This window comes from Acartia tonsa, chromosome 2 (genome assembly GCF_053477335.1).
Source record: "Acartia tonsa isolate MP-2025a chromosome 2, ASM5347733v1, whole genome shotgun sequence".
NCBI lineage: Eukaryota > Metazoa > Arthropoda > Copepoda > Calanoida > Acartiidae > Acartia > Acartia tonsa.
The window spans coordinates 33,116,007-33,142,430 of record NC_137261.1 but is presented as its reverse complement, the minus strand read 5'-3'; the positions used below and the strand labels follow the sequence as shown (position 1 = coordinate 33,142,430).

The window sequence follows — 26,424 nt, the reverse complement described above, 5'->3', positions numbered from 1 at the left end:
GAACAATATTAGGTACTAGAATATTATAAAGAAAATAATTTAGCTTTTCAGTAGAACAACATCAAACATCATTCAAAATTTCCTTTACTCTTTTATTGCTGGGCAATCAAAATAAAATTATTTGTTATTTTATTCAAAAAAATATTGACTAAAGCATCAGGATTTTAATAACTTCTTCTAATCAAACAACGAAATATCATCTCTTACCTAAATGAACCAAAGGGAGGAGGGAAGGGGGGCGGGGTGTAATGACATCTGAACTTAAACAGTGATCTAAATATTAAGCTAGATTCTTGAAAATTAGTACATAAGCCTAGTCCTATAGGTATTACATCTAAATAAGAAAAAAAATTTTAGGTTAGGTACGAAAAACCCTGCTGAAATTAGATTTTTAGGCCTTTTTTGGTCTATTTTGATATAGAAGCTTAACTTAAGCTTTTTTCTTAGGTTTTTTCCTTGAATACGCTGTGTCTATTCACAAGGACATTTTTAAAGATGATTAAGCAAGTCGGGGACCAACCCCAGCGGGCTGGGTGGGTGGCTTGCAGGAGTTAAGTGCATTTTTTTATATTCTTATTTTTAGAGTTTCGGTCTCCAACTTGCTAAATCATCTTAAATAGTGTCCTTATGAATAGACATAGTGGATTCAAGGAAAAAACTTAAGTTTCTTTATCAAAATAGACCAAGAAGGACTAAAAATCCCATTTCTGCAGGGTTTTCTTACCTAACCTAAAAATAAAAAAAAATATTTTTTTTCATCTGGATGTAGTACCTATTGGACTAGGCTTATGTACCAAATTTCAAGAATCTAGCTCAATATTTAGACCATTTTTCTCACCCTACCCCACCCCACCCCTTATATACAGAACTCTCTGACTTGTGTTAATATATGTATATTCTTTTTTTTCTCTTTTCAAACTGGTATTTGACCAACAAGCAACATTATTGTAGTTTTATATGCCCCCCATATTTGTTTCTAGATATTTTGCTTGTTATCCACAGCTAATTTTTATAATATTAGTCAAGATGGTTCCAATGTAAGTTTGTAAATGTAATACCAGATTTTAGCCTTGTTTGGACAGAAATTGCATGTAATGTGATCCTATTATTTTTATACTCTTAGGAACCACCTTTTTATTAAACATCAAACAACTTCGTTCTTAAATTCTGTGTAGGCAGATTTGGACGTATGATTATTGTTTCTGTAACTATATAATTGATTTGTTGGGCTTTGTTCAATTTTGCTGCTGCCTCCATTTTTCTTTTTTCCCTCCATTTGTTTTACATAGCTGTACAATACACCTCCAAGAATGTTCAAAATTAGGCCTAAAACAAAAACAAAATGCAATACAAAAGCTATTTATAGGGACTCATAAGTAGGTAAATTTTTATGCTAGTCAAAAATGATCATGATTAAGAATAATAGGTACTTGATAAAAATTTGTATTGAGACATTCATAATCATATCTTAATATTTTACAATGCTTATTTAATATTGTCTTGCTATTAAGGCAAATATGTTTTCTTCAAATGAATTCCTCTTTTTTCTTACATGTAACAGCATGACATACAGACCTAAATTAAGAGAAACTAAAACACTAAAAGATATTACCTGATATATTTAAGGGGTGAAACTTGACCCCACCAAAAGTGAAGAATCCAAGGATTGTTTGAAGGATGGACTTGCTGACCCCCACGATGCTAGCGGTCAGTGCGCTGCACACACTAGCGCACAGAAATTGTGAATATGACAATACTATTCCACTCACTGAAAAAAAAATGATTCAATTATGTACTATTTCAATTTAGCCTGAAAATAAAAGTGTAAAAAAATTTTTTTTGTTTAACTTTCTAATTGGCATAATTGACAACAAATATTTTTTTTCAATGGCGTTTTCTGAGGCATACCCTTGATTTGTGGTTAATTTGCGATTCATTTAGGCAGAGAAAAATATTGATTTAAAGATAAGAGAAAAGTTTTATTTGAAAAGAAAAAAAGCAAGATGTGGGTAATTGGGGAGGGGTGGGGGGGGAGTTTATTCATCTTCAATTGTCCTATTCTGGCATCCTTGACAAAAATACTTACAAATAAGGAGAGTATATATAAAATAAAAGGATTGATCTTCTGTTCGTAGACTTGCTGCTACCTAAAACAAAAAGCTTGGTTATCTATAATACAAAGTTGAACGATGTCTGTCTGTCTGTCTGTCCGTCCGTCCGTCTGTCCCTTAAGATCTCGGTAACCACTGAACCGATTGGATTCTACTCTTCAAGGTATGTACCTATTGGTTCTGTGGTGGTTTTAAGCTATTTTCTCGGGGGTTGTGGGACACCCCCACCCCCCCAAAAAATGTAAATTCCCCCCCCCCCATTAAATTTTTATACATTTTTTTTTCTAATTTTAATGTTTTTTATGTTTTTATACCTATATTTAATTTTTGATTTTTTTTTTACTTTTTAATTTTTTTTATACTTTTTAATTTTTTTTTTATTTTCAATTAGGTATTTTTCTTCTTTTTAAATTTCTTTTCTTCTTTTAAACTTTGTTTTATCAAATTCAAAATGAGTGTGAAACCTTCCTTTTCCTCTAGGAGCAAAGCCCCAAAAGCTAATGGCAAAGAAATTTTTAAAAACATTAAAAAAAGGAAAAATTCGAAGGTTTTAAATAATATAAATCATTATAAAAAGTTATAAAATGTTATACCTAAAGAGTTATAAAAAATTATAAAATACAGAAAATATTTAATAAAAATGTAAACAAAATTTTAAAAGTCTCCCCTGAACCTTGAGAAAAAAAACCCCTAGAGGCTAGTGGCGAATCCGCTAGTCCTTATAATAAAGTAACAGGATGTCTATCTGTTTGTTTGTACCAAAGGATCTCGCTAACCGCTGAACCGATCGGGTTCTCCTTAACAGGGTAGCTTCTCATAGGTCTCGGGAAGGTTTATAACTATTTTGGGTAGGGTACTACCACCCTCCCAAGAGAAATCACAATAAATCGAAATTTTATTTTAAGTATAGAGACTCCTACGTAACATTGCGAGGTATCGTAGAAAGAGACTCCTACGCAACCTTGAACGCAACAAAAAAAATAAACATTTTTAAGGGCCACTAAAGACCTCTAGGGGCGTAGCCGCTAGTTAAATATATAACAATAAAGAGTAGGTACTATAAACGGAAAACACTTGGTGAAAAACTACGAAATGAGTCATCAAACTTCAATAAAATGCTAAATATATTTACATAAGGAGAACGTAGAGAGATTTCCTATCCTAGTCATCACCAAAGCCATAGTAATTAAATGATACATAGAAATGTTAGCTATGAATAAATGTTCTTTTTTACAGAACTTTATGTAAAAAAATAATGAAAGATCCTTAACCAAATTTTAAACAAATTGATCAGTCTCATATTGGCCCAGTTCGATTAGAGAGAAATTTAAAAAGTGACTAAAGTCTGCAGTATGACAGTTTATATGTTAGAAATTCACCAATATATATGCTAAATGGATAAAGATTCATAAACATCTGAACTATGATGCAAATAAAAAGTAATCTTTCCTAATTTAAATCTAATCCATTGTTTAATAGATTTTAACGTGTTAGTATTACTTTGATAATTAAATGTTTACCTTCTCTGGCTCACCAAGTAGAATAGCCAATGTAAGAAAGAGTGGAAGGGTATTGTAAGCGTTGATATGTATCATTTCAATACTCGACTTGTGCCGGGTCTCAGAACTTTTCTGAACTAGGGTCAAGTAACCAGCCTAGAACACAAAATTGTTAATAAGAGGCCTCTTCTTACAGTTAATTTTAGTTAGATTGTACTCAAATATTCACCATTTTAGGGAATATTCGGATTGCCTCTACGTCTTAGTTTTGGTTTTATCAAAAATTTTTTTTTTATAGAAGGACATCTGGTCTTTAGAATTAAGGTAATAGGTAATATTAAGAAAGCAAAGATGACATACTTGAGCAAAAACAGAGCAGGTGCCCATGAAGTAGGCATGTGCATCAAATTCTAAATCTCCAAGGCTTGCTATCATTACACCAAGAGTTATTATACCTTAAAAAATTACATGTTAATTTACTTAAATCAAAAGAATATTTAAACAGGGAATCTTTATTACAACCAGGGAAAAGGGAATGTGATTCTTACAAACAATTCTAAGTGAAAATTTCCCCTCAACCCCCTTCCCTTTTTCTCCCCCTTTTTACCCACTTCCCTTTGCAGTCACACAAAAAAAAGTTTTACTCCAACTTTACTCCAACAAAATATTTAATCTTCGGCAATTTCAAATGGAATCAATAAGCTGAATTACAACGCTCTATTGATATAAGTTTAAACTTATTGCACATTCCTATAAAATATTTTTGGAAATTGGCTAGCTGCTCGCTAGTGATGCAAAATTGTTTTTGTGAAAAATCCTCCAAAATCACTTTAAAAATCGACAAACATGAAATAAAATCATAGAAGGGTTATTAACATAAGATTTTATTAAATTTTTAAAGATTTTTTATGTGATTTTGGAGGATTTTTGCCTCAACAGCGACCCAATTTTTAAAAAAAAGAAACCACCTCTGATTTCATTTCCTGTAAGTCTACAAACTCCCCCACCCCAAAATTTGCTAAATAGATTCATTAATACCTAAAAATGTTAGGTAGGTAATTATTGAATATTTTTTCAATACAAGTAACTAAGTAAAAGGTATAGGTTCAAATCCATAAGAAATATAAACGACACCTGTTTAAAATCCATTCAGTATGATAAATTCAACAAATTCTTCTTAATCAATTTTAAGTTTTTGCTAAATATTATGTAAAGTTAAAGTAAAACGTATGTTTGAAGTGTGTTAATGCACCTCCTCCCTCCACTTGCCCCTGAATAGTCCTATTCAATTAAACATTATATAATTAAAAATTAAATTTCTAATAATTGGGCTCATGAAATTTTGCTAATTTTTACCTATAGAAAGTGTGAGTAGGGGTGAAGGCATAGACCTCTTGAGAACAAGGACGGACAAGAGCAAGCTAACCAGCGGTGTACATCTCTTTATAGCGCCATACATGGGCAGGTTCATGCCGTGCAGGGCAGACAAGGAAAGTGTGGAGTGGAGGGAGAATGAAATACTGGCGGCAAGAAATTCTAGGCCCTCTTTGTAGCTGTACCCAGGTAGCTTCAGTTTTCCTAAATTGTAAATCAGTTTTTAGTAACTATCGGTATCGATCATGTTTTTAATTTTTTTACTAGAGGTCTCTAGGGTAAGTTTAGAAAAGGTATAGGATGCGTCGACCATTTACTTTAAAATTTTAAAATATTTGCTTTGCTGTTAGTGTTACCTGTATGTCTAAGTGTGTCCAGAAAAACTATGGTAACAATCATCTGACAAGTCATTATTGTGAAAGGATAGTTAAAATTATAACTTGATACAACCTAATAATATAAATATTACATTAGTATCACAAGGTTCTGAACTTTAACCTTGTTTGCTTATAAAAAAAAAATAAAATACATATTTAACATTTTATGTTGAATGAAATAACTGGGTACTTACTGCTTTGTTGAGAAAGTTCATAGAAATACTGCACATAAAGTAGAAAATGGCCACTTTTAAAGCTTTGTCTGCCATTTTGGATCTTGTTTATTTTACGGTTCCTGAAAAATTCGAGTTTTGTTATTAATATATAAAAACAGTCGCTTTTCTTATGGTAGACAAGAACGCGCAATCCTTCCTTTTTATCTAGGTAAGGATGAAGCAATTGTATCATTTTCTTACTGTTGGTATTTTAAAAAATCAATCATTTTTTAAAGTACAAGTGGCTGCGGGTTTAGCCTCATTCATACTTACATCCTGTTACTTTGTATAAAGGATTTTCTTATTAAACAGAGATTTGATTTTTTATTTTAAAAAACCACATCTAAAACATGTATTTTGATTATGTTTAGCAATACAAATAAGTACATAACCTGAATGAATAAAATAGATTGTAGAAGGTGAATAATTTTCAGGTCATCATGTTGTTGAAAAACTTTGTCTGCTGTCCTACTGCGAGTTCCAGAGGTCTTTGAATACTTGAGACACAATTATCTCTGTGGCTGAGCTAGCATGCACTGTTCTAGAAGTCAAATGTGTTTAATTGACTCTAGAACCCACCTTTAAAACCGAACAGGTGTCTTCAACATTAGGCCAATTATAATTTATCATAATTATTGACCATCTATAAAAATAACAGGGATGTAGGAAATAGATAAATAATAGGTCCGAAAAAGATTACCTAGAATAAATTTTCGGTTTTTTTTCTCAATTGTCTTTAAAACTCCTAAGCTGTATCTATTTTACTAATACGTAACAGAACGATCATGTGGCCATACATATTACAAGAAACCAATGGTCCGACTGCAAAACCTTTTCAGAAACAACATGAAATAACATAAGAAATAATTTTACTGTCTTTAATTACGAGTAGGACGTTATTTAGGCTTAAACTTTAAAGTATATATACTTATCTAATCACTATATCCCTGACTAAACACCTGTAGAATGTTCTTTATTTTGTCATTTTTATCTGCAATAAAATTATGCTTAATAAACAGTGCCTATAAAAAAGTGCTTCTAATCTATAATAAATTTTGTGTGGTTAAAACCCGATAACTATAGAAGACTTCAAAACGTAATCAGAATTTTTCTATAAATAAACATAAAAGATCTAATTTAAGCTTGCCATTTCAACATTAACTTTATATGAAATGTTAAAATATTCCCAATGGGTCTAACTAAATAAAAGATTAAAAATTAGTTTAGTTCTCTACTAAAGTACTATTAATCTAATCTAAAAGTTTTAAAGTAAACAAAGGCTACAAATAGTTTATCTATGGTTATCTAGGCTTTAAACAATTTCCAATAAATTTGATACAATCAAAGACATTTTTACACAAATTAATAAAATTCATTTAAAAATCAAACAATTTCTTATTTTAATTCACAACAATTATATAATTTGTAAAGATAAAAAACTTTAATATTCACAAAATCCTGAATTGGATTGAATTATATAAAAATTAGTTTGGCACTCAAATTTTAGTCAAAGATAGAAAGGAGTATGTAAATGGTCCTTTAAAAAACAACTAAAATATACTTCGATATTCTATAACAATCTTTAGTTTAGTAAATAATGTTTCAATAGAAGTAAGATAAAGGCTTAATAAATCTGAAATTATTTATAAAATTATCAGATTTAATTTTTGGTAGGTACATTTACACACCCCTTATTCCTGACAAATAGTACCAGGAGATTCCCGTGACAACAAGAGCCGATTAACTTTTTAGAAATGATGATATCACATTAAGAGAATGAATAACCTTCTGAAAATACGTTGTATCCCAAAAAAATAATACAATATGTAAAAAAGAACCTTTTTGATAGCAACAATGAGAGTCTTGAATTTCAAATCGTTTTAAAATAGGGAGATTTTCTTTAAAATATTAACATTTTTACAATCTAACATGAAATAGATTAAAGGTATTTATAATATATCTGTTTTATTACACTTCCTTAATACTGATGACAAATTGGCTTTTCAAATTAATTGATAGCTAAGTAACAGATGTTAATAATCTAAAAACCAACTGTGAATGTTATAAATGTATATATATTATGTGTTAATCTATAATTATAAAAGTTTAAAAGTATTTATGTATATAAAAATCTTGAAAAACAAAAATCATCAGTTATTCATGTTAAGATTTTTTTATTAAAATTACAAATTGCACTATTCTAATTATGCAGACATTAAAAAGTAAAAATAATGAAATATCATTCTTAATTTAAATTATTCGTAAACCTTAAAAAGGAAAATCAATAGGTATTATGCCAACTTTTATAAAAAAAAATAGGCTTAAAATGCAAAGAAATGTTGTTCTTGTTATAAATAAATGCTGTTTTTCATTATTAGTACCAGAATTTATACCAATTGTGATACTAAATATTGCTATTGTAATTTTTGCCTGTAAAAACTAACACTAAAAGTTTGGCTTATAAATTTTTAAGGATTTTGTGCAACTGGGGGTTGTTGTTGTCCAGTTTGTACGGGTTTTCCGCCCACTTCTGGCTGTTGCTGTTGACCTTGTAATGGTGGCTGCTGTTGGCCACCCTGAGGTTGTCCTGCATATTGTTGTTGTTGAACTGGTTGCTGTGGCTGTCCAGCAAACTGTTGTGGCTGTCCGCCCATCTGATGAGGTTGACCTCCCATCTGCTGAGGTTGGCCTCCCATTTGTTGAGGTTGACCAACAAACTGCTGCGGTTGGCCTGCAAATTGTTGTGGAGCCTGTTGACCTTGCATTGGCTGACCTGCCTGCTGTGGCTGTCCAACAAACTGCTGTGGCATCTGTTGACCCATGTACTGTTGTTGTTGCTGATACTGATATTGTTGTGGGTATCCTCCCTGCATGGGTGCCATACCTGGAGCGTATTGTGGCATTGCGGGTTGACCGGGAACGCTACCATGCATGGGTACACCATTGGCACTAAGTCCAGGCATTGGGTGGCCAGGTAGTGGAGGGTAGTTTCCAAATTGGGGTGGCACCTGGCCATAACCAACTGGAGGCATACCTGGAATGTTGGGGTATGGGTAGCCTGGAGGCATTTGACCGGATTCCATCAACTTCCTAAAAAAAAGGTAATGACTGATCATTTCCTGTTCTGGAAGGAGTTTATATTATAAACTGCGAACCAAAAAAATAGGCAAATCTGAATTTGCAGAATAGCAGCTTTAATATTCATTTAGGATGATTTTACTGTAAATTTAAAATGTAGATGCATCTTTTTGTTACAAGTTTCCACCGTTAATTTTTTATTAATCATCACCACTGAAGCACAAGATCTCAAAAACAGCATTTTGGGTAAAAACTGGTGAACCAAAAAGATATGCAAATCCAAAACAAATCAATAGAAAAACGATTATTTTGCATCTTTCTTCTGTTTTAAAGATTGATTCTGATAAATTAACAATTTTTTAAGGGATTTATGCATTAATTATTATGAAATGTAGTATAAGGTAGAAATAATGATTTTTTAAAATAAGAAATATTTGAAAAAAGAAATTCGACCCCTATCACTTTAGAGGACAGTTGCTGACCTCCAGTCTTATGGATGAAGCTAAATACATATTGAAAATAATAATTACTACCAAAAGTATACAAAAATGATTTTTAATGTGTTAAAAAAATCTATTTTAAAATCTTGATTTTGAGGATGATGGCCTTTAAGATGCTCCTATGGGTAGTGATGGTGAGCCAAATGTTATCAAAGTGCTCGACCATGATGACAACTTATATATTGAACTATGGTCCAATTTTTGTATTCATAGCAGCCTCCAGCCAAGCAGGATTAAAAAACAAAAAAAATTCAATTTTAATTACTCAAATGCATAAGGTAAATACTGTCGTTTTTAGAAGATGTTTATATTTCTTGTCGGTTGGCTCCATTGGAGATTGCTATGACAACAAAAAATGGCACATAGGTTAATAGACAAGTTGTTGTAATGGGCATGTACTTAAATAACATTTGGCTCACCATCATCACCAATAGGAGCATCTGAAAGGACATCATCCTCAAAATCAAGATTTTAAAATGTTTTTTTTAACACATTAAAAAGCATTTTTGTATACTTTTCAGGGTAATTTTTATCTTTAACATGTATTAGGCTACATCCATTAAACTGGAGGTCAGCAGCTGACCTCTAAAGTGATAGGGATTGAATTTCTTTTTTTCTAATATTTCTTATTTTAAAAAATCATTAATTTCTACCTTATACTACATTTCAAAGTAATTAATGCATAAATCCCTTAAAAAATTGTGATTTTATCAGAATCAATCTTTAAAACAGAAGAAAAGTGCAAAAAAATCGTTTTTCCATTGATTTGTTTTGGATTTGCATATCTTTTTGGTTCACCAGTTTTTACCCAAAATGCTGTTTTTGAGATCTTGTGCTTCATTGGTGCTGATTAATAAAAAATCAACGGTGGAAACTTGTAACAAAAAGATGCATCTACATATTATATTTACAGTAAATCCGTCCCAAATGAATAATGAAGCTGCAATTTTGAAAATTCGGATTTGCCTATTTTTTTGGTTCGCAGTTTATTTATATCTTTACTCCCAATAAAGAATTCTCTCCCACACACACACATTTCTAAGGCACTCAAAAAAAAACGGCAGCACGGACGGACGGAATAAAAACTTTTTGGAGACCATCGTTTTAGATGTCCCAATGAAAATACCTACAAATGACGAGAAAGCAGTAAAATATTTTTTTAATAAGTGGGAGAGGGGAAAATGTTTTTAAAAAAGGCATAATAAACAAGGATAACAACAACCATAAGTAGTGAAGCACAAGAAATCATATATTGACACACGATAAGTGCTAACCGTTACGAACGGACGGACGTACAAACACAAATTTTTAAAAAGCTTAGCAACAAAAAATGGAAAATATTGATGTGAATAATTTTTTTTTCATGCAACCTACTTGACCAATATGAAATATTTTTCAAAATTAGAAATTCCAATAAATTTAGATTTAAATCAATAGAGAAAAATGTACAATTAAAACTAAATTTTAAACTAAAAACAATTAAAATATTACAAACTAAATCGTAAACATAAAGCTACATGAAATACTACAACTAAGGAAAAGTACAAATATTATATTACTCAGGTATTCAGGGATATGACAATGGACGGTAACTAATTCTAGGTGTGAAATTCTGCCATGTTGTGAATTAAATAAACCGGCATCATTGTCCTTCCCTTCCTAAAGCTAATTACAGGACATTAGAACTAAGTTTATGGCTCATGCTCATACTTAATCTGTTGTTCTCTTTCAGATTCAAATCTTTGGAATTCTTCATCAGTGTAAAGCTCCTCGTCGTCTATGCTGTCCCAACCTGGATCCTGAAATAAAAACGATAATACAAAAGAAGTTTTTATTTGAACATTATAACATCGTATTATAGACAATTTTCCACGGATATTAAAATATAAATCATGAAATTTAATTAAGTTTGGTTAGCCCGGACCTACGGCCCCTAGGGTCTACCAAAACTATTTTTAATCTTTAATAGAAAAGGATAATTTAGTTCTGTGACTGTTGCTGGCAACTAACCTTTTCAAATTCTTCTCTTTCAGTTTCTGCAAGGAACTCTTCATAAGAAATCATTCTGTCCCCATCCTTATCAGATTCCCTGTAAAATGAGTACAAATATATTATTTGTTTTTTTCCATCTTGTAAGGAAAATGTTAGGAAATGTTGTAAAATCGCGGCAAACCACTCTATAGATGATTTATCGAATACTGGATATATACGTGACCTTAGCTAAGCAACTTATAAGAATACCTAGGTATTTATTGTTAAGTTTTTATATTATGTCTTATTATAGGACTAATGACACCAAGTATGAACCATTCCAAAGTGAGGTGCGTAGGAAGAGTTTCCCCGTGACCAGTAGGAGCCTTCCCTGTGAAGAACACATTTGAAACTATACCAAGCACCGATACCAAATATTTTTATCTTTGTTTGTTTATTATTTTTGTGTAAATAAGAGTTTAAAGATATGTCTTTTTATTTGCAGAATATAAATATAGTCTGGGGTTAAAATATTACTTAATCTGTTCTTAATTTTTAGAGTATGTGAAATGTCATTTTGTGTACTGTTAAGGGTGCTTTCATAGCTGCGCTATTGACTTAGGTGAACTTTTCATTGATTTACTTCCTTCAGAGGTGGTTTTATGAAAAACTTCTTAAAAACAAACTTGTTCAAATTTTGAAAATAATAGTACCTATTTGTTTTTCTTATCATGAAAATTGAAAATTTCAAACTTAATTATCTCTAAAATTAGATATCATTTAGATTTTCTAGCTGCCAGAAATCAAATGAAATCTACGCATCTTGTATAGCTAAATGACAGAGGTCTAGTTAAGATTGCGAATATTAAATATAATTTGTACAGTAATAAACTGCGGTTGGTAACTGAAGTGTTTAACATAACTCACCATTTTCGAAAAGAAAACTTTATCATTACTTGTTAAAAAACTTACTTGAATACATGTTCTCTCATTCTCTCCATTTCTTCCTCTCTCTCTTTCATATCATCTTCAGGATTATTTGGATCGTACACCTTTAACAAAATAAAAGGATAGCTCCATGAAGTCTAAAGAATAGATATTTAAAGTTTCATAAAATATTCTTGTAAACCATGAATGATAAACATAGCTTACTTACCTATAAAAGTAAAAAAAATAATGAAGAACGCAACCCAAAATATTCATTTTAGGATAAATTGTAAGAATTCTAGAATAAAGTATACTTTACTATGAGTTTACCTTGCATAAAAAAAGGCATTATGACTAACTTTATATACTGAAAATTCTTTGTAATCGCTTGGCAGATATGGCATGCCATTAGCATCATTTTGGTCCTAGAAGGTTTTTATTTATTTAAGGAAACCTTAACTTTGAAAAGGTAAAACAAGGATGACAACATCAATAAAAGCGAAGCACTGAAACGGGTGGACAAACGGACATTAACACTTATATAGTGTCAGAACTGAATAATCAGAATATAAATGTATAAGAATCGGAGCAAAATTGTAAGTCAATTTGTTGAAAAAAAGCTTGATACAGGATAATGTTTATGGACATACTTACATTTTTAGGACTTGATTATAGAGTTGCTTTGCTTAAAACATTATACTTTGTTGTCCCAGGAATCAACATACCAAAAATCAGATCAATCGGATGATTAACTCTCATAAAAATTTATTGTTAAAAAAGTGAAAAAATCAACATGTTTAAAATGGACGTACGGACACTCTTGTTATGATTATAGAGTTGCTACGCTTTCTAAATCGTACCTAACTACTAAAGAAATCACCATGCAAAGTTTGAAATCGATAGGACTATTCTAACATGCCTAAATTAACGAAAAAAGCTAACCGTTTGTGATGGACGGACAGACCTACCCTAATTATAGAAAAGCTTCGTTTTTAAAATAAGAAGTAAAATGAGTTGAAATAAATTAAGAAATCATCAAATGATTACACAGAAGAACACACTCTAATAATATATGTTATCTATATCAATTCAACGGTTCCATCGGGATTGAACCCAAACGAGATTGAACCCAACGGGATTGAACCCACGGAATTGAACCCGCACGGGATTGAACCCAATGGGATTGAACCCAACGGGATTGAACCCACACGGGATTGAACCCACGGAATTGAACCCGCACGGGATTGAACCCAATGGGATTGAACCCACAAAGGTGTAGGTTTCCCCCAATTTTTTTTCTTCAATTTTTTTGGGGGTTTAAGTCTCCTCTTCCAATTTTTTTTCTTAAATTTTTGGGGGTTGAGAGCCTCCCCCACCAAATTTTTTTTTCTCAACCCCCAAAAAATCAAGAAAAAAATAATTTGGGAGGGGAGTTTAAACCCCTCAAAAAATTGAAAAAAAAAAAAATTTGGAGGGGGAGACTTACACCCCCCCCCCCAAAAAAAAAAAAAATTGGGTGCAGAGACTTAAACCCGCCAAAAAATTGAACAAAAAAATGGAGGGGGAGACTTACAACCCCCAAAAAATTAAAAAAGAAAAAATAAATAATTTGGGGGAAGACTTACACCACCCAAAAATTTAAGAAAAAAAAATTGGAAGAGGAGACTTAAACCCCCAAAAAAATTGAAGAAAAAAAATTGGGGGAAACCTACACCTTTGTGGGTTCAATTCCATTGGGTTCAATCCCGTGCGGGTTCAATTCAATGGGTTCAATCCCGTGGGTTCAATCCCGTGTGGGTTCAATCCCGTTGGGTTCAATCCCGTTGGGTTCAATCCCGTGTGGGTTCAATTCCGTGGGTTCAATCCCGTTGGGTTCAATCCCGTGTGGGTTCAATCCCGTGGTTACCCAATTCAACAGGGGGTAAATTGTGAATTCATAATCTGTCTAGTTTATATACTTCTATTCTTATATAGTATGTAAAATAATGTATTATTTTTGACATATAGAACTCAACAAAGCAATTAACAATTTCCAAGGCAAAACTTGGTTTATATTTGTAATTTGCTCTCGTTCGTGCAATTTTTTTTAGAATACATGTTATGTCTATGGCGAAAAATTAAATTATTACCTTATCAAGTTCTTTTCTAAAAAGGATTCTGACTTCGTTTTCGTCCCAGCGACCATTACCGTCCAAATCATGCATGTTGAAAAAGGTTTTAGGGTCCCAATCCTTAAAAAAAGAATAAGAATATCAATTAAAGATAATAATGAAAAGAAGATATAACAGTTAGACTTGAGTTGATGCAATTTTAACTCTCTTTCTTTCGCCCCTAGCCTATGAGGGCTTCGCTCTCAGGGGGGGTTGGGGTACTTGTTCTACCTGATTAGTTTTTTTAGGAAGCTATATATAAGAATTCTATGGTGATAGAGAAAATACTAAACACTTAGTTTTACGGGATCTCACAAAATGAATGCTATTGCTACTACATAAATAAAAATATTGACAACCTGTTTATCCATATGATCTTGTTCCTCCCACACTTCTTCCAACTGATCCTTTGTCATGGGATGGTTCATTTTCTCATGAGTTCTGTGCTTATTTTCTAATTTTTCCATTTCTTCCTGGACAACCTTTCTTTCCTAAATTTTTTGACAATAAAAAAAATTAAATCTATAATATATATTGTTGTTAAGTCGACTAAGATCATATGTGGTGTACTGTACTCTATACGGATATAAGATACAAGCATAGGAAGTAAAGGATTGTTTAAGTTCTGAGTTGTTAGTCCAACATTTACAAGCGAAGTTATTGTTTATTGTAGGGTAAATGTTTAATAAGGTGGATGTATCTTCCCTATCTTCCCTTTTTTTTCTCTGGTTGTTTCTCATTCATATTCATGAGAACGTTACAAGATAGATTGAAGCATGAATTAATACATGGATAGGTTGATAAGTTGATAAATAAATATATAAATGAATGGATGAGTACATCTTAAATTAATTTCTAAAGGATTTGTTTTAATAATATTGACCTGAGTGTCGTTTATTGCTTTCAAACGCATTTCTTTCTCAAATTTTTTCTCCATCTCATACTTTTTAAATTCTTCTTTTCTTTTCTTGTCTGCTTCCTATTAAAAAAAAACATATCATTTCAACTTCAGTGCAAAATTTTGAAGCTTTTTTTTATTTGCATCTTTTACACCAAGATCTGGAGAATGAGACTATGTACGAACGAGAGCAAGTGATGTTAAGCACCTTCCAGTAGTGATGCAAGGCATTTTTTAGTTGGTAAACTTGGTATATGTTATATAAAGCTAAATGAATGAAAAAAGTTAGTCTACAAATGACTTGACAAAGAAATGACGAGTTAATGTTATAAAACACCAAATGCTTTAACTTAAAAATATAAAAAGCAAAAGGGGTTGTAAATTATAATGATGTACCTAAACTTTATCATCTATCAACTTTCTAAAATGTCAACCTTCGAAGATGCAACATACCAGAAAAAGTTTTTAAAAACCACTATCAAATCACACCCAACCCTTACCGATTTTCCTTATTAGGCTAAAATTCTTACCATTTAAAAATACAGACAATCTTTATAATGCTAATTACTCATTTGATATCAATTACCTCTAAATCTCTAGTTGTTTGTTTGATGAGTTTCTGAAGATCAGCAACTTCAAATGATTTGTGCTTTAACTCAATATGCTGAGGAATTTTAACATGCTTTCTATTTATTTTAAAACACAATAAATATAGATTAGGTTATACCTTTCCTTTGTATCTACAAATTTCCATTTTGAATAGAGAATAGACTACTACCTATACCGTACACGCATGTAAAAAATCTCTGTTATTTTAGTCCTTAGAAGTAGCGTGTCGGACCCTTTTAATTTTGATGCGGCTCCGGCTCCTACCTTCTTTAAACGACAGGAAAGAGGACTATCCACGAACCAGAGCAAGTGATTCTAATCATCTTCCAGCATTGACCCATAGAATTTTTTTAGTGAATATACTAGGTTTATGTTTAATATTTGCTTTATCGCCTGAAAGTTAGGTTTCACCATGGTTTTATATATATAAAAAAAACTTTGAAATGTAAATCAATTTTTAAAGCAATATCATCAAATGCTTTATTGAGTTCAAAGGACAAAATAAAATAACACTGCAGAAAAGCATCAAATGTTGTAAATTGCAAAAGTACATTAATTAAACTGTTTACAAGTTACCAACCCTTTATCTAAATATACATCTTTAGTCACAATAATATACTTTTGTGTCAAAGTTTTTAAACAACAGTTTGAACTCATCAAAACATTCGATGATATTGCAACAAACAATGCTTAACATTTCAAAGTTTTTTTTTATATAAAACCATGGTAAAACCTAACTTTTTAGTCGATAAAGCAAATATTAAACATAAACCTAGTAGGTATATTTACTAAAAAAAATACTATGGGTCAATGCTGGAAGATGCTTAGAATCATTTGCTCTCGTTCGTGGATAGTCTTCTTTAATTTTGATATCTATAACTGAATTTTTTTTGGAAATTGGACCATAAACATTAAAGGTATGGAGAAAAATGTGAAAAAAATAGCCTAAAACCTGCTTAAAGTCAGTCTGAACATCATAGTTGTTTACTTGAAAACTATGACAGGAAATTTAATTTTGATATCTATAACTAAAACATTTTGGAAATCGGACCATAAACACCAAAGATATTCCTTAATGGAAATGTTGTCAAAAAATTTCAGCATTTTATCTTTTATAGGAGACGAGAAAATCACGTTTCCCCCAAACTAAGACGGACAGACAGACAGACATTTCAAATTATAGAGTAGCTTCGCTACTAATAATAATATGTTAAAGGTCATGTTAATCTATATTTATGTATAGTTTCCTATCTAAACCAGAGTTAAGCTCAAACTGTTTCTGTGCCAAGTGGCGCAGTCTTTCCACTTCCTAAAATAAAATAAAAATATATCTGAGTTGATAGGCAGTAAAACCAGCGAATTTGTTTAAACAAGGATGACTACATCCATAAGTAGCGAAGCACAAAAAATTGTGGATGGGAATGTGTACAAGTAGATTTAAAGTGAATTTTTAAAAATCGAGAATAGATTTATTGGAGAAAATAAACACCAAGCCTTGTTTTATTTTATGTGATGACGACAGTCAAAGTAAATTACATAAAAGATGCTCATAACAATGAGAAAAACTATTTTGATACTTGAAAATTGGACCAAAAACACCAAAGATATGGGGAAATATGTAAAACATATAAAAATAGCCAAAAACCTGCTGAAAGGCAGTCTGACCGCCATGTTTGTTTTCTTAAAACAACAGGAAACTTAATTTTGATATCTATAACTGAAAAAATCTTGAAAATCGAACCATAAACACCAAAGATATGGAGAAAAATCTGAAAATATAAAATTAGCCTAAAACCTGCAAAAGGCAGTCGGATCGTCATGTTTGTTTCCTTTTATCGGCGAGAAATTTAATTTTGATATCTATAACTGAAAAATTTTTGAAAATCGGATCATAAACACCAAAGATATGGAGAAAAATCTGAAAATATAAAAATAGCCTAAAACCTGCTAAAAAGTGGTCTGACATTATGCTCCTTAATGATAGGAATGTTGTCAAAAAGTTTCAGCCTTTTATCTTTTATAGGAGCTGAGTAAATCCCATTTCCCCCATAGCGTTACGGACTGACTGATAATCGGACAAAGTGAATTATTGAGTAGCTTCGCTACTAAAATAGATCAGTAGAACTTCAAATGTTTCCAATAATTGCTAATCGTTATTTAATCGACGCCAATTTGTCTCCCAATTGCGCTCTCTCTCAAACTCCAAAGATACTAGAAACAGAACCCTCCAACCTCTATTTTTAAATAAAATAAACATAAGGAGAGAGAGAGGTTTTCATCCCAACTCCTGCGGAGATCCCTAACCCTAACAAAACACTTTCCAACCCCTTATTCAGAATCCGAATCAAGTAAATGTATTCACCTTACCTTCTTACAAGCTGGTAATGATTTACCTGACGCTTGACTTCATCAAGTTTGGACCTAACTCCATGGCTGAGAAACTCTAGTTCCCTGGCTATTGTGCCATCACGAATGTCTTCAACCTAAAGATATTTTTATAAGATACTAAGCAAAGCAAGTTATGAATAAAATATTTACATTTTTATAAACTATAAAAACATAAAAGAGGTTCATGCTAAAGCACACGTCCTTTTGAAAATTCTTTAATCACACCTTTCTTTCATATGTATTTCAGTTTTTTAGTGTCTTAGCTTTAACGTTTTAAAAGATAAAAAAAATCTTTAATGGCCAATGAGCTGAAGTTAGTCAATAATTCAAAATAGAGTACAAACAAATCATATCATTTCTCTTTAGAGAAACAATGACGCATAAAATAATGAATAAGTTAAAGGAAAACCTTAGCATTTTCCAACTTTTTCTTGAATTCTTGATCTGACTCAAGAATAGAGACAACTTCTTGTAAATATTTATTATATTCTAGTCCCAGGTTAAATTCATCTGTTGTCTCATTCTGTGCTGGTCCTGAACCTGAAAAAATTAATTAGGAAGAACAAGGTAAATTTTTTTTTTAAGAACAGAAGGGGGGGGGTTGGAGTTTTGACACATTTGCGTAAACAGTGAGTATAGGCTTAATCTTTGGACTGAGAGGGTAGGCTATAAAAGAAAAAATCATTCTTAAATGATGAAAGGGAGGGGGCTGAAGTGACACTTTTTAAAACCAAAACTAAAAGTCAAAGGAACTCAACTAAATAAAGAGTTACAGCTCCGAGATTTGACATGGCAGTAGCTTAATATGGAACTGTGAAGAAACGGCGGTGGAACCGCTAATCCCGCCGAAATTTATTTTTGCCTTTTCTCGCTAAATTCGACAATTTTCAATCATCTGAGATAAACTTTTTTTTTATAAAAATTTCCCTTATATTTTCACTTGACACTTGAAATATTTCAAACATGTCAATATTAAAATCGCAAGTGTCAAGTGCAAATATATTGAACGTCATCATACTTCTAGTAAACCACACTTCTCTTCTACTGCAATAGCAGCCTTCCACTTTCCTGTCGTTCATTATATTTGCATTTGGCGAGAAAAGGCGAAAAAAAATCGGCGGGAAACAGCGGTTTTCGGCCGCCATTTCTTCACAATTCCAAATCATACATCTTTAATGCAACTGCCATGCCAAATCTCAGAGCTGTAACTCTTTATTTAGTTAAGTTCCTTTGACTTTTAGCTTTGGTTTCAATAAGTGTCACTTCCTTCTCCCCCCTTTCCCAAGTTTTAAGATTTTTTTGATAGGCCTCTAGGTTCAGAAGCTGCAGCCTGCAGGCCTCCAAGTTGGTCTCTGGATAGGTAAAACTAAACATTAATTTTTTTTAAGAGATAGAAGTCAACTTATTAACAAAATATGCATCTTTTTTCTTCAAATCAATAAATAACATTTAAAAATATGCATATTTTGTTACCTAAAAAAATATTTGATTTTTGCCTGTCCAGAGACCACTTGGGGGCCTGCAGCTCCTGAACCTGGAGGCATATCCAAAAAACCTTAAAACTTGGGAAAATTTATCATATAAGAATGATTTTATCCCTAATAACATATCCTCTCAGTCCAAAGATAAAGCCTATACTATCTGTTTACGCAAATGTGTCAAAACTTCCCCCCCTCTTTGATTTTATTCATCGTGAACGCGGCCCGGGATTAGCGTGAATGATAGTGTTTCTGCTTGCTATCGAGGAGATGTCGGGGTCAGGTCTGAAACACATCTTGTCACACTATAGAAGTTAAAGATGGTACCTAAAGTGAGAGTAAGGAAGAATGCATTGGCCCTAAAGGGGTTGGTTGTCAGTTGGAGGTTACTTAAACTTATATCCCATAATGGGCATTTTAGAATCGCATTCCCATTACATGCAGATGATACCATTGGGTTCTCTTAGATGATCTCTTGGAATCGAAGGAAAATACCCAGCCCTATATAGATTTGTAAGTACCACACCTTATTTGAATATACTAAATATACCTTTTTCTTTGCCACTATTTTTGTCAACAGGAGGGCCAACAATACAAGGAACCAACAAACTAAATATTAATAGCAACCTCATTTTAATTTTTCATTTAGAAGATCTGAAATAAAATATTTGTAAATATTTCATTTTTTAACAAATTAAGATATTTCAGCCGTATGTTTTGAATGGGGAAAGGGAAAAGCTGTTAATGTTTCTTTCTCAATAATGCCCAAATACTTTATGTAATTTGCACAATTTCTTAAATTCTGACGTTCAAATAAAAAAACATAGATTTGCTATATCATTATACCTAATTTTTTTACTTAAGCGTTTGGAAGCAGGGGTATTTCTTTTATTTGAATTCTTCAATTGGATAACAATATAATTATCTAATACAACAACAAGCAGACAAACAATGCCCTTAGAAAAAATATAAAGAAAAAACAGATATTCTTCGATGAAAATTACAATTTAGGGTTGGTCACAATGGCCCCATTGTCCTCTTTCAATGTGATGGGAGAACTAAGAATACCCGCATCCACCAGCCACTTCCTCGCAAGTAAAATATAACCATGAACAAAGTCAAGACTATCTTCTTCTTCAACGTAAGGTTCTGACTTGGCCTGGCCTCCTTCTTCAATTAATTTTTGTCTCTCGTCTTCCAATTTTTGTGTGGCTTCCTATAAAAGGTAACTATTGTCATTAATCTAAAATAAATAAACCATTAACTAATTATCTAAATATTGTGTGTATAGGAGGCTATTATTTAAGATTTATATTAATCAATGAATAGAAATAGAAATTAAATAACAAATAACATACCTAATAGATTGAATAACATATAATATTTTCAAATTTCAACTGGCTCTTAACACAGTTTAAGAGATATCTAGAATACTGATAGAAACGCAATAAAAAATCTGTTTTAAACACATAAATATGCAGTGTCTGGTATAAAAGGTTTAAGTGAGCTACCTACAGCAGCAATGACCAACCTTGAGTTCAACATTTAATCTGTACTGAAAGTATTCTCTTCTCCATCTTTCCTCCACCGTTTCTCCTATTCATTATCATGGATAAACAACGTAAGTATACAAAAAAAAGTACCTTCTAAGTCATATTAGACTAAAGATAAGAGATAATTGAATGAGCGTTTTAAAATACAGGTTATGCAGGTAGCTCATAAACTATTTAAATACAACCAATAATCAATTATGTGTTATTAATATTCTTTGAAGATGTGAATCACTGACAAGTTATTTTAATCTAGATTTTTATGTTGTAGAGTCCAGTTGCTAGGTACACAACAAAATCAAAAGTAAGATTGATATAGAATCTTTAATTCTTGCTTTTTATTTGGTTATTACTTATTTATTTAATGTTTATTCATGCCTGTAGCCCACTGAATAACCCACCATATACAGCCAGCCTGCAAACCAATTATACCTCCCAAAACACCAGCGGCAAGCATTCCTGATAAATATGTTTTCATCTTATAAATAAAGGTAGTAACTTTTTATCCGAATTATTTGTCATTTTCATGGGAAGATTTGAAATGTATTGTGATGGTTTTGTGCTATTTTTCTGACCTTCCTCGCAAGAAGTGAAGCAAATATCTTTTTTTTTTAAAAATGAAAACCATTTTTCCATTTTGTTTTGTAAATTAGTAGGTACGTTGTATGGTACGTTGTGTATCTGTTCGAGTGGCTGTGTAAAGAAAAAAAAATAATTTGGTTTCAAATGATTCTAAATTGTATAGGTAATATGACGAGAAAGATTTCTATAACTGATGCAAATATTAAATATTTTAAAATACAAGTAATGGCACTGATATTGAGATTTAACTTAAAGAAGGAGAATTTAAAAACCAAGCTAGTATAGCTATGAGGGGATTTATTTGGTTTCTATAACTGAACTGATCAATACACACTTGGATTAATTAGAGGAGAATCAAGTAGAGAATGATAAATTACCTCACCTTTAGGTCCCATGTTAAATCTGTAAACTGCTCCCATCATCATCCCACCTACCGCGTGATCCAAAGGGTTAACATAATTTCTTATTGCTGTTAAACTCTATAACATCAACACTTAAATATTTTATCTGCTTTAAAGGGTTAAAGTTTTGTTTATTGCTTTACTACGGAAACAACATAACAACGAAGTGATAATTACTTAATTGATTGCCTCAGAAAGTATATGTATAAATACATAAAAAGAAAACAAGGTCGATTGCATACAACAGTTGTCAAGCTAATAACATTAATAATTAAGAATGATTGCCTGCGATACACACATATATGTTCCAGTTAATATGGCCATTCTAGAACCATAGCGAAAAAAACCTTTAAAAAAATCTATGTTATTAAAAGAGCAGAATTTTTAACATCCGTTTTTTTTGTTTAGTTTAAGACACCTAAAAAATATACAGCACACAAAATGCTCATAAATTCACAAGGAGTGAAATAAAATGATTAATATGACGATTTAAACTTGAATACATTACAAGACTACATCTTCAGTCATTATAATCAATGTTGGAAAATTAAGATATTTTCGTTAAGGATGAACATTACGCAATAAGACGGTAAACTAATATTAAGAAAAAATTAAAAACTTTTATTAGGAGAGCTTTTCTTTATGAAAATAAGAAATACACAATTACCTTTATAAGCCGTCAGGATCCATTTATCTCTAACTGCTGCCTGAGCTTCACGCGGATGTTTAAACATTTCATATTTATTTCGTTCCAAAAACACTTTCATTATCCTTCATAATCATTGGAAATTCTTTAATCTATTGTCAATGATTGGCTGTCTGTCCACTAAGATATCGTAAACGGCCTTTACTCACTATCTATAAAATTATTTAAGAATATCCTTTCCTTTGAGTTTCCACATATGAGCCAACAATGCCGCCACATACAGCTGATATATAGGTACTGAATATACATTGGTTTAGTTCTGGTGATAAAGCTCCGTACTCATCAATCCTCCACATCAAACTAAAAAATATATATTAGCACACAGTTTACGTAGATACCATGATTTGCTGTTTGTTTTTATGACACAAAAAAACTAGTTAAAGGCAAGCTCTGTGGAATTTCATTGAAAATAATCATGATATAAAATACTAAAGGGGGGGGGGGGGTAGGTGCTAGGTGATGGAAGCTCGTAAACCGTCAACAAAATGGACTAAATATTAAGCTAGAATTTTGAAACTTTGTACATAAGCCTAGTCCAATAGGTACCTCCTAGGTATTACTTCTAAATGAAAAATAATCCAAATATTTTTATGTTTAGGTTAAGTTAGGTAAAATGCACTTAACCTCTGATAGCCAACCCACCTAGACCGCTGGGGTTAACTTCAGAGTAGTCTAATGCTTACTTTAGATCTGAATTTTAGTTTCTTGATCTAAAAAACCTGTAATTTGATGTATGACATAACAACACATACAATTTTTTTAAAAATACACTGCGGGTCACCCACATAACACGCTGAGGACGGCCTCCGATTTGCTGAATCATTTTAAATAATGTCCTTAGAAATTGAGTAATCAAGGAAAACACCTAATAAAAAAAAACAATTAAAAGCAGGGTGGCCACAGACTTTTTTTCAAAATAGCATAAAATAGTATGCAGAAAAAAAGTGAATAGTATGCAATAGTATGTACAAATTCCATAAAATAGTATGAAATAGCATGCATCTTAAACACAATAATGAGCATTTTAAATCAACTTAATGACTTAAAATGCAGGCAGGAGAGGGGGGGGGGTCTTCAGGTGTTGATTCTTGCATAAACTATAGCTCATGCCTCTGACAGCTTTCTAAAATTATAACTCATGCCTCTGATAACTTAAATTGAAAAGAAAATCTGCTTTTATGATTAAATGGTTTAGGGATAATTAAGGTCAGGTTCATTTTAGAGTTTTATTGAGCCCCGCAGGGCTAGGGAAGGGGGGGAAGATGACTTTTAAACTAAAAGTTGGTCTGCACTAATAAAAGCTTAAGTCCAAAATATCTGCACGGTTTATTAAGTGGTTTTAGAGACCAGGACCATTCAGGTATGGAGTAAAAATATTTCAGTTTAAGAAAGCATTTTATGTTACCAAAGTACTAAAATATCATGTATATGTATATAGGCAACAATTTAAGGCTTCAGGTTTGATCCTGCACGTCCTGATCCTCCAGCTTTCCAGAACTGTTTAAAAGGATCCTTTGACCGAAATTTTTTACTTTAAATTTTAAACTTAAGCTTTTCTAACATGTCCACATGAGGTATTAAAATTTCATAAATATCCACCGTCGTTTTCCTGCCGAGCCCCGGCTGGCAGCTGCTAATTACAGCCTCCGCTGCTGAAATTTATGTTATGAGATTCCTAACATAAAATTTACACACACAAAAACATTTTCTGAAAAAATTGGTTTTCTAGCTTCAAATTACAGCCGTTTAAAAATGTTATGTGAAAAAGGACCTAAAAACAGAGGATTTATATTAGTTAAGAGATCATAAACCTCAGTTACCTATAGGATCATTTAATAATAAAAGTACTCCTCAATGCTATTAAAATTTAAAAGAAGATATCTTTACATTTAATGTGGAAATACCAATAACTTTCAAAAAAAAGGTACAACAATCTGAACTGAAGAACTACTTTCTTCTGGAAACATTTCTAAAAAAATTGAAAACAAAGTAGCGAGTTTGCCATTTTTTCACAGTAGCATTTGATAAGTTATTTTAGGTTAGGTAAGTGGTAATGATTGCCCCGCAGTGTTAGAGCCCCCCGCAGGGGCTACAAATAGGATAAAAGATACTGCGAAAATGTGATAAAACCCGATACTTCGTTTTCTTTTCATGATCTAAAAAAATCAGTTCGTTTTAATTACCTACCTAAAAATTGAAGATTTATCTGACATACAAATAAATTGTGGCAAATATGTAGTATGCAGTTTTTGGAAAATAGTGAAAATAGTATGCAGTTTTGGACAAAAGTGGAAATAGCATAATTTTTTGGAATAGTATGCATAGCATGCAAAAATAGTGGAAATAGCGGAAATAGCATGTTTGTGGCCAACCTGTAAAAGTAAGTTCTACATCAAAACAGACCAAAAAAACCCTTTCCGCAGGGTTTTTTTTATCTAACCATACCTAAAAAATTTGTATTTTTTTACATTTTTGATGTAGTACATATTTGACTAGGCTTATGTACCAAGTTCCAAAATTCTAGCTCAAAATTTTGTCCATTTTGCTCACGGCTTCCGAGCTTGTGGCATCTAGCACCCCCCCCCCCCCCAGTAGCTTCATGTCCAGCAAGATCCCCGAAACAAATTTAATTACTTTCAAAGAAATAGTCCCTTGAACTTACTTCTCCGAAACTGCTAACTCACGAGTTTCAGCCCATATGGACACAAGGCGAAGCTGCTAAATACGATGAATGATACTTTAAAAATAACACAGCAGTAAACTATGTTGACTTTAAGTGACTTTAAAAGTAGAGTAGACAAAAATAGCTTCAAGTTCATACCTTAATCTTTCAGTCCATGATATGTCAGATCTTTGTTCATATTTCAATTTTATTTCTTGTAGCTCTTTTTCTCTGTCCACAATGTCAAAATTTGAACCAGCTTTATCTTCCTCCTAAAATATAGGACGTATACACCTTTTTGGGCAAACTAATAAGTTGTGGGTGGAAATAATCAGGGTTTTGTGACAACCGTCATTTATGTTTTAAAAAGTATATGGAATGGATGTTTGTCCAGTTGATCTCGTAATCGTTGGACTGAGCATTCTTGATAATTTAGTCCCTGGAAAACCCGTCCAAAAAAATGATATTCCTTTTATCTTTCACCAATACTCTTGAATAGAAGCTGTTTAAGGGTCGATCAAATTGTTGAAATAATTTGTAAATTAATTTAAAATAAATAGGCATTATTGTATGATAATTGCTTAATTATAGTCAACCGATGGTGTCTTATATGATTATATAATATGCTATTATCAAACTTTAAAAAAAAACTTTAGGAACCAATCAAGTTGTGGAAAATTATAGCAAACATGGGCTGCGCAAAGGATCTTCTCCTACTAACAAGAGTATTAAAAATCTAGCACTAATTTCACCTTTGAAAACAATCCTATGCTAAATATTAATGGTGCCCCTTGTGGTGTTCGCCTAGCTAGGCTTTTTAGGAAATACATTTTTTATGTCTGCAAAACAATAACAACAATTTTAAAAAATTTAAACAAAACAAAAGGAAAACTAAATGCAACTTGTAAATAAATAAATAACTGGTTTATTAGATCACAATGTTTAAAA

General features: G+C 31.8%; 5 protein-coding genes across 14 annotated transcripts in view; 2 read left to right on the top strand and 3 right to left on the bottom strand.

Moving 5' to 3' along the window:
* The window catches only part of LOC145311644 (UDP-N-acetylglucosamine transporter-like), a 384,555-nt gene that overhangs the window by 295,369 nt on the left and 62,762 nt on the right, over positions 1-26,424 (top strand). The window lies entirely within an intron of this gene.
* Positions 1-26,424, top strand: part of LOC145311638 (uncharacterized) — a 368,391-nt gene that overhangs the window by 295,357 nt on the left and 46,610 nt on the right. The window lies entirely within an intron of this gene.
* Positions 125-6,569, bottom strand: LOC145311526 (uncharacterized). Of its 2 annotated transcripts, XR_013876708.1 has the most exons (11): positions 5,969-6,219; positions 5,556-5,656; positions 5,341-5,434; positions 4,967-5,188; positions 3,971-4,065; positions 3,632-3,766; positions 2,087-2,147; positions 1,613-1,768; positions 1,131-1,326; positions 854-1,002; positions 125-207 (listed from the first exon to the last, which is right to left on the bottom strand). XR_013876708.1 is itself a non-coding variant. In XM_080150555.1 (10 exons), the coding sequence occupies exons 3-10, from the start codon at positions 5,628-5,630 to the stop codon at positions 1,145-1,147; spliced, it is 1,020 nt and encodes a 339-aa protein (XP_080006681.1). In that variant the 5' UTR covers positions 5,631-5,656; positions 5,969-6,219; positions 6,536-6,569; the 3' UTR covers positions 1,060-1,144. The 2 variants fall into 2 exon arrangements, 1 of the variants encoding a protein (XP_080006681.1); XM_080150555.1 differs by lacking the exons at positions 125-207; positions 854-1,002 and adding an exon at positions 6,536-6,569 and having other exon boundaries at positions 1,060-1,326.
* Positions 6,561-20,240, bottom strand: LOC145311510 (nucleobindin-2-like). Its single transcript, XM_080150554.1, has 12 exons — positions 20,126-20,240; positions 18,507-18,637; positions 18,103-18,192; positions 16,961-17,018; positions 15,687-15,790; positions 15,086-15,181; positions 14,562-14,693; positions 14,182-14,283; positions 12,098-12,177; positions 11,165-11,243; positions 10,865-10,953; positions 6,561-8,666 (listed from the first exon to the last, which is right to left on the bottom strand). The coding sequence occupies exons 1-12, from the start codon at positions 20,205-20,207 to the stop codon at positions 8,045-8,047; spliced, it is 1,665 nt and encodes a 554-aa protein (XP_080006680.1). The 5' UTR covers positions 20,208-20,240; the 3' UTR covers positions 6,561-8,044.
* Positions 20,229-26,342, bottom strand: 140up (RPII140-upstream gene protein). The gene is made up of 9 exons (XM_080150557.1): positions 26,229-26,342; positions 25,636-25,748; positions 22,998-23,114; positions 22,776-22,882; positions 22,394-22,455; positions 22,090-22,186; positions 21,504-21,584; positions 21,107-21,171; positions 20,229-20,791 (listed from the first exon to the last, which is right to left on the bottom strand). Exons 1-9 carry the CDS (start codon positions 26,304-26,306, stop codon positions 20,576-20,578), a joined length of 936 nt encoding a protein of 311 aa, XP_080006683.1. The 5' UTR covers positions 26,307-26,342; the 3' UTR covers positions 20,229-20,575.

Coding starts and splice junctions, on each gene's coding strand:
- LOC145311526 (XM_080150555.1), bottom strand. CDS start 5,630: ATGGCAGACAAAGCTTTAAAAGTGGCCATTTTCTACTTTATGTGCAGT. Junction 5,189..5,340: donor GGACACACTTAGACATACAG/GTAACACTAACA, acceptor TTTACAATTTAG/GAAAACTGAAGCTACCTGGG. Junction 1,327..1,612: donor TCACCCCTTAAATATATCAG/GTAATATCTTTT, acceptor TTTTTGTTTTAG/GCCTAATTTTGAACATTCTT.
- 140up (XM_080150557.1), bottom strand. CDS start 26,306: ATGTATTTCCTAAAAAGCCTAGCTAGGCGAACACCACAAGGGGCACCA. Junction 22,456..22,775: donor GATCCTGACGGCTTATAAAG/GTAATTGTGTAT, acceptor ATTTTTTTAAAG/GTTTTTTTCGCTATGGTTCT. Junction 21,172..21,503: donor GGTTATTCAGTGGGCTACAG/GCATGAATAAAC, acceptor GATAATGAATAG/GAGAAACGGTGGAGGAAAGA.
- LOC145311510 (XM_080150554.1), bottom strand. CDS start 20,207: ATGAGGTTGCTATTAATATTTAGTTTGTTGGTTCCTTGTATTGTTGGC. Junction 15,791..16,960: donor TGAGCTTAACTCTGGTTTAG/ATAGGAAACTAT, acceptor GTTTTAAAATAA/ATAGAAAGCATGTTAAAATT. Junction 12,178..14,181: donor TTAGAAAAGAACTTGATAAG/GTAATAATTTAA, acceptor ATTTTGTTAAAG/GTGTACGATCCAAATAATCC.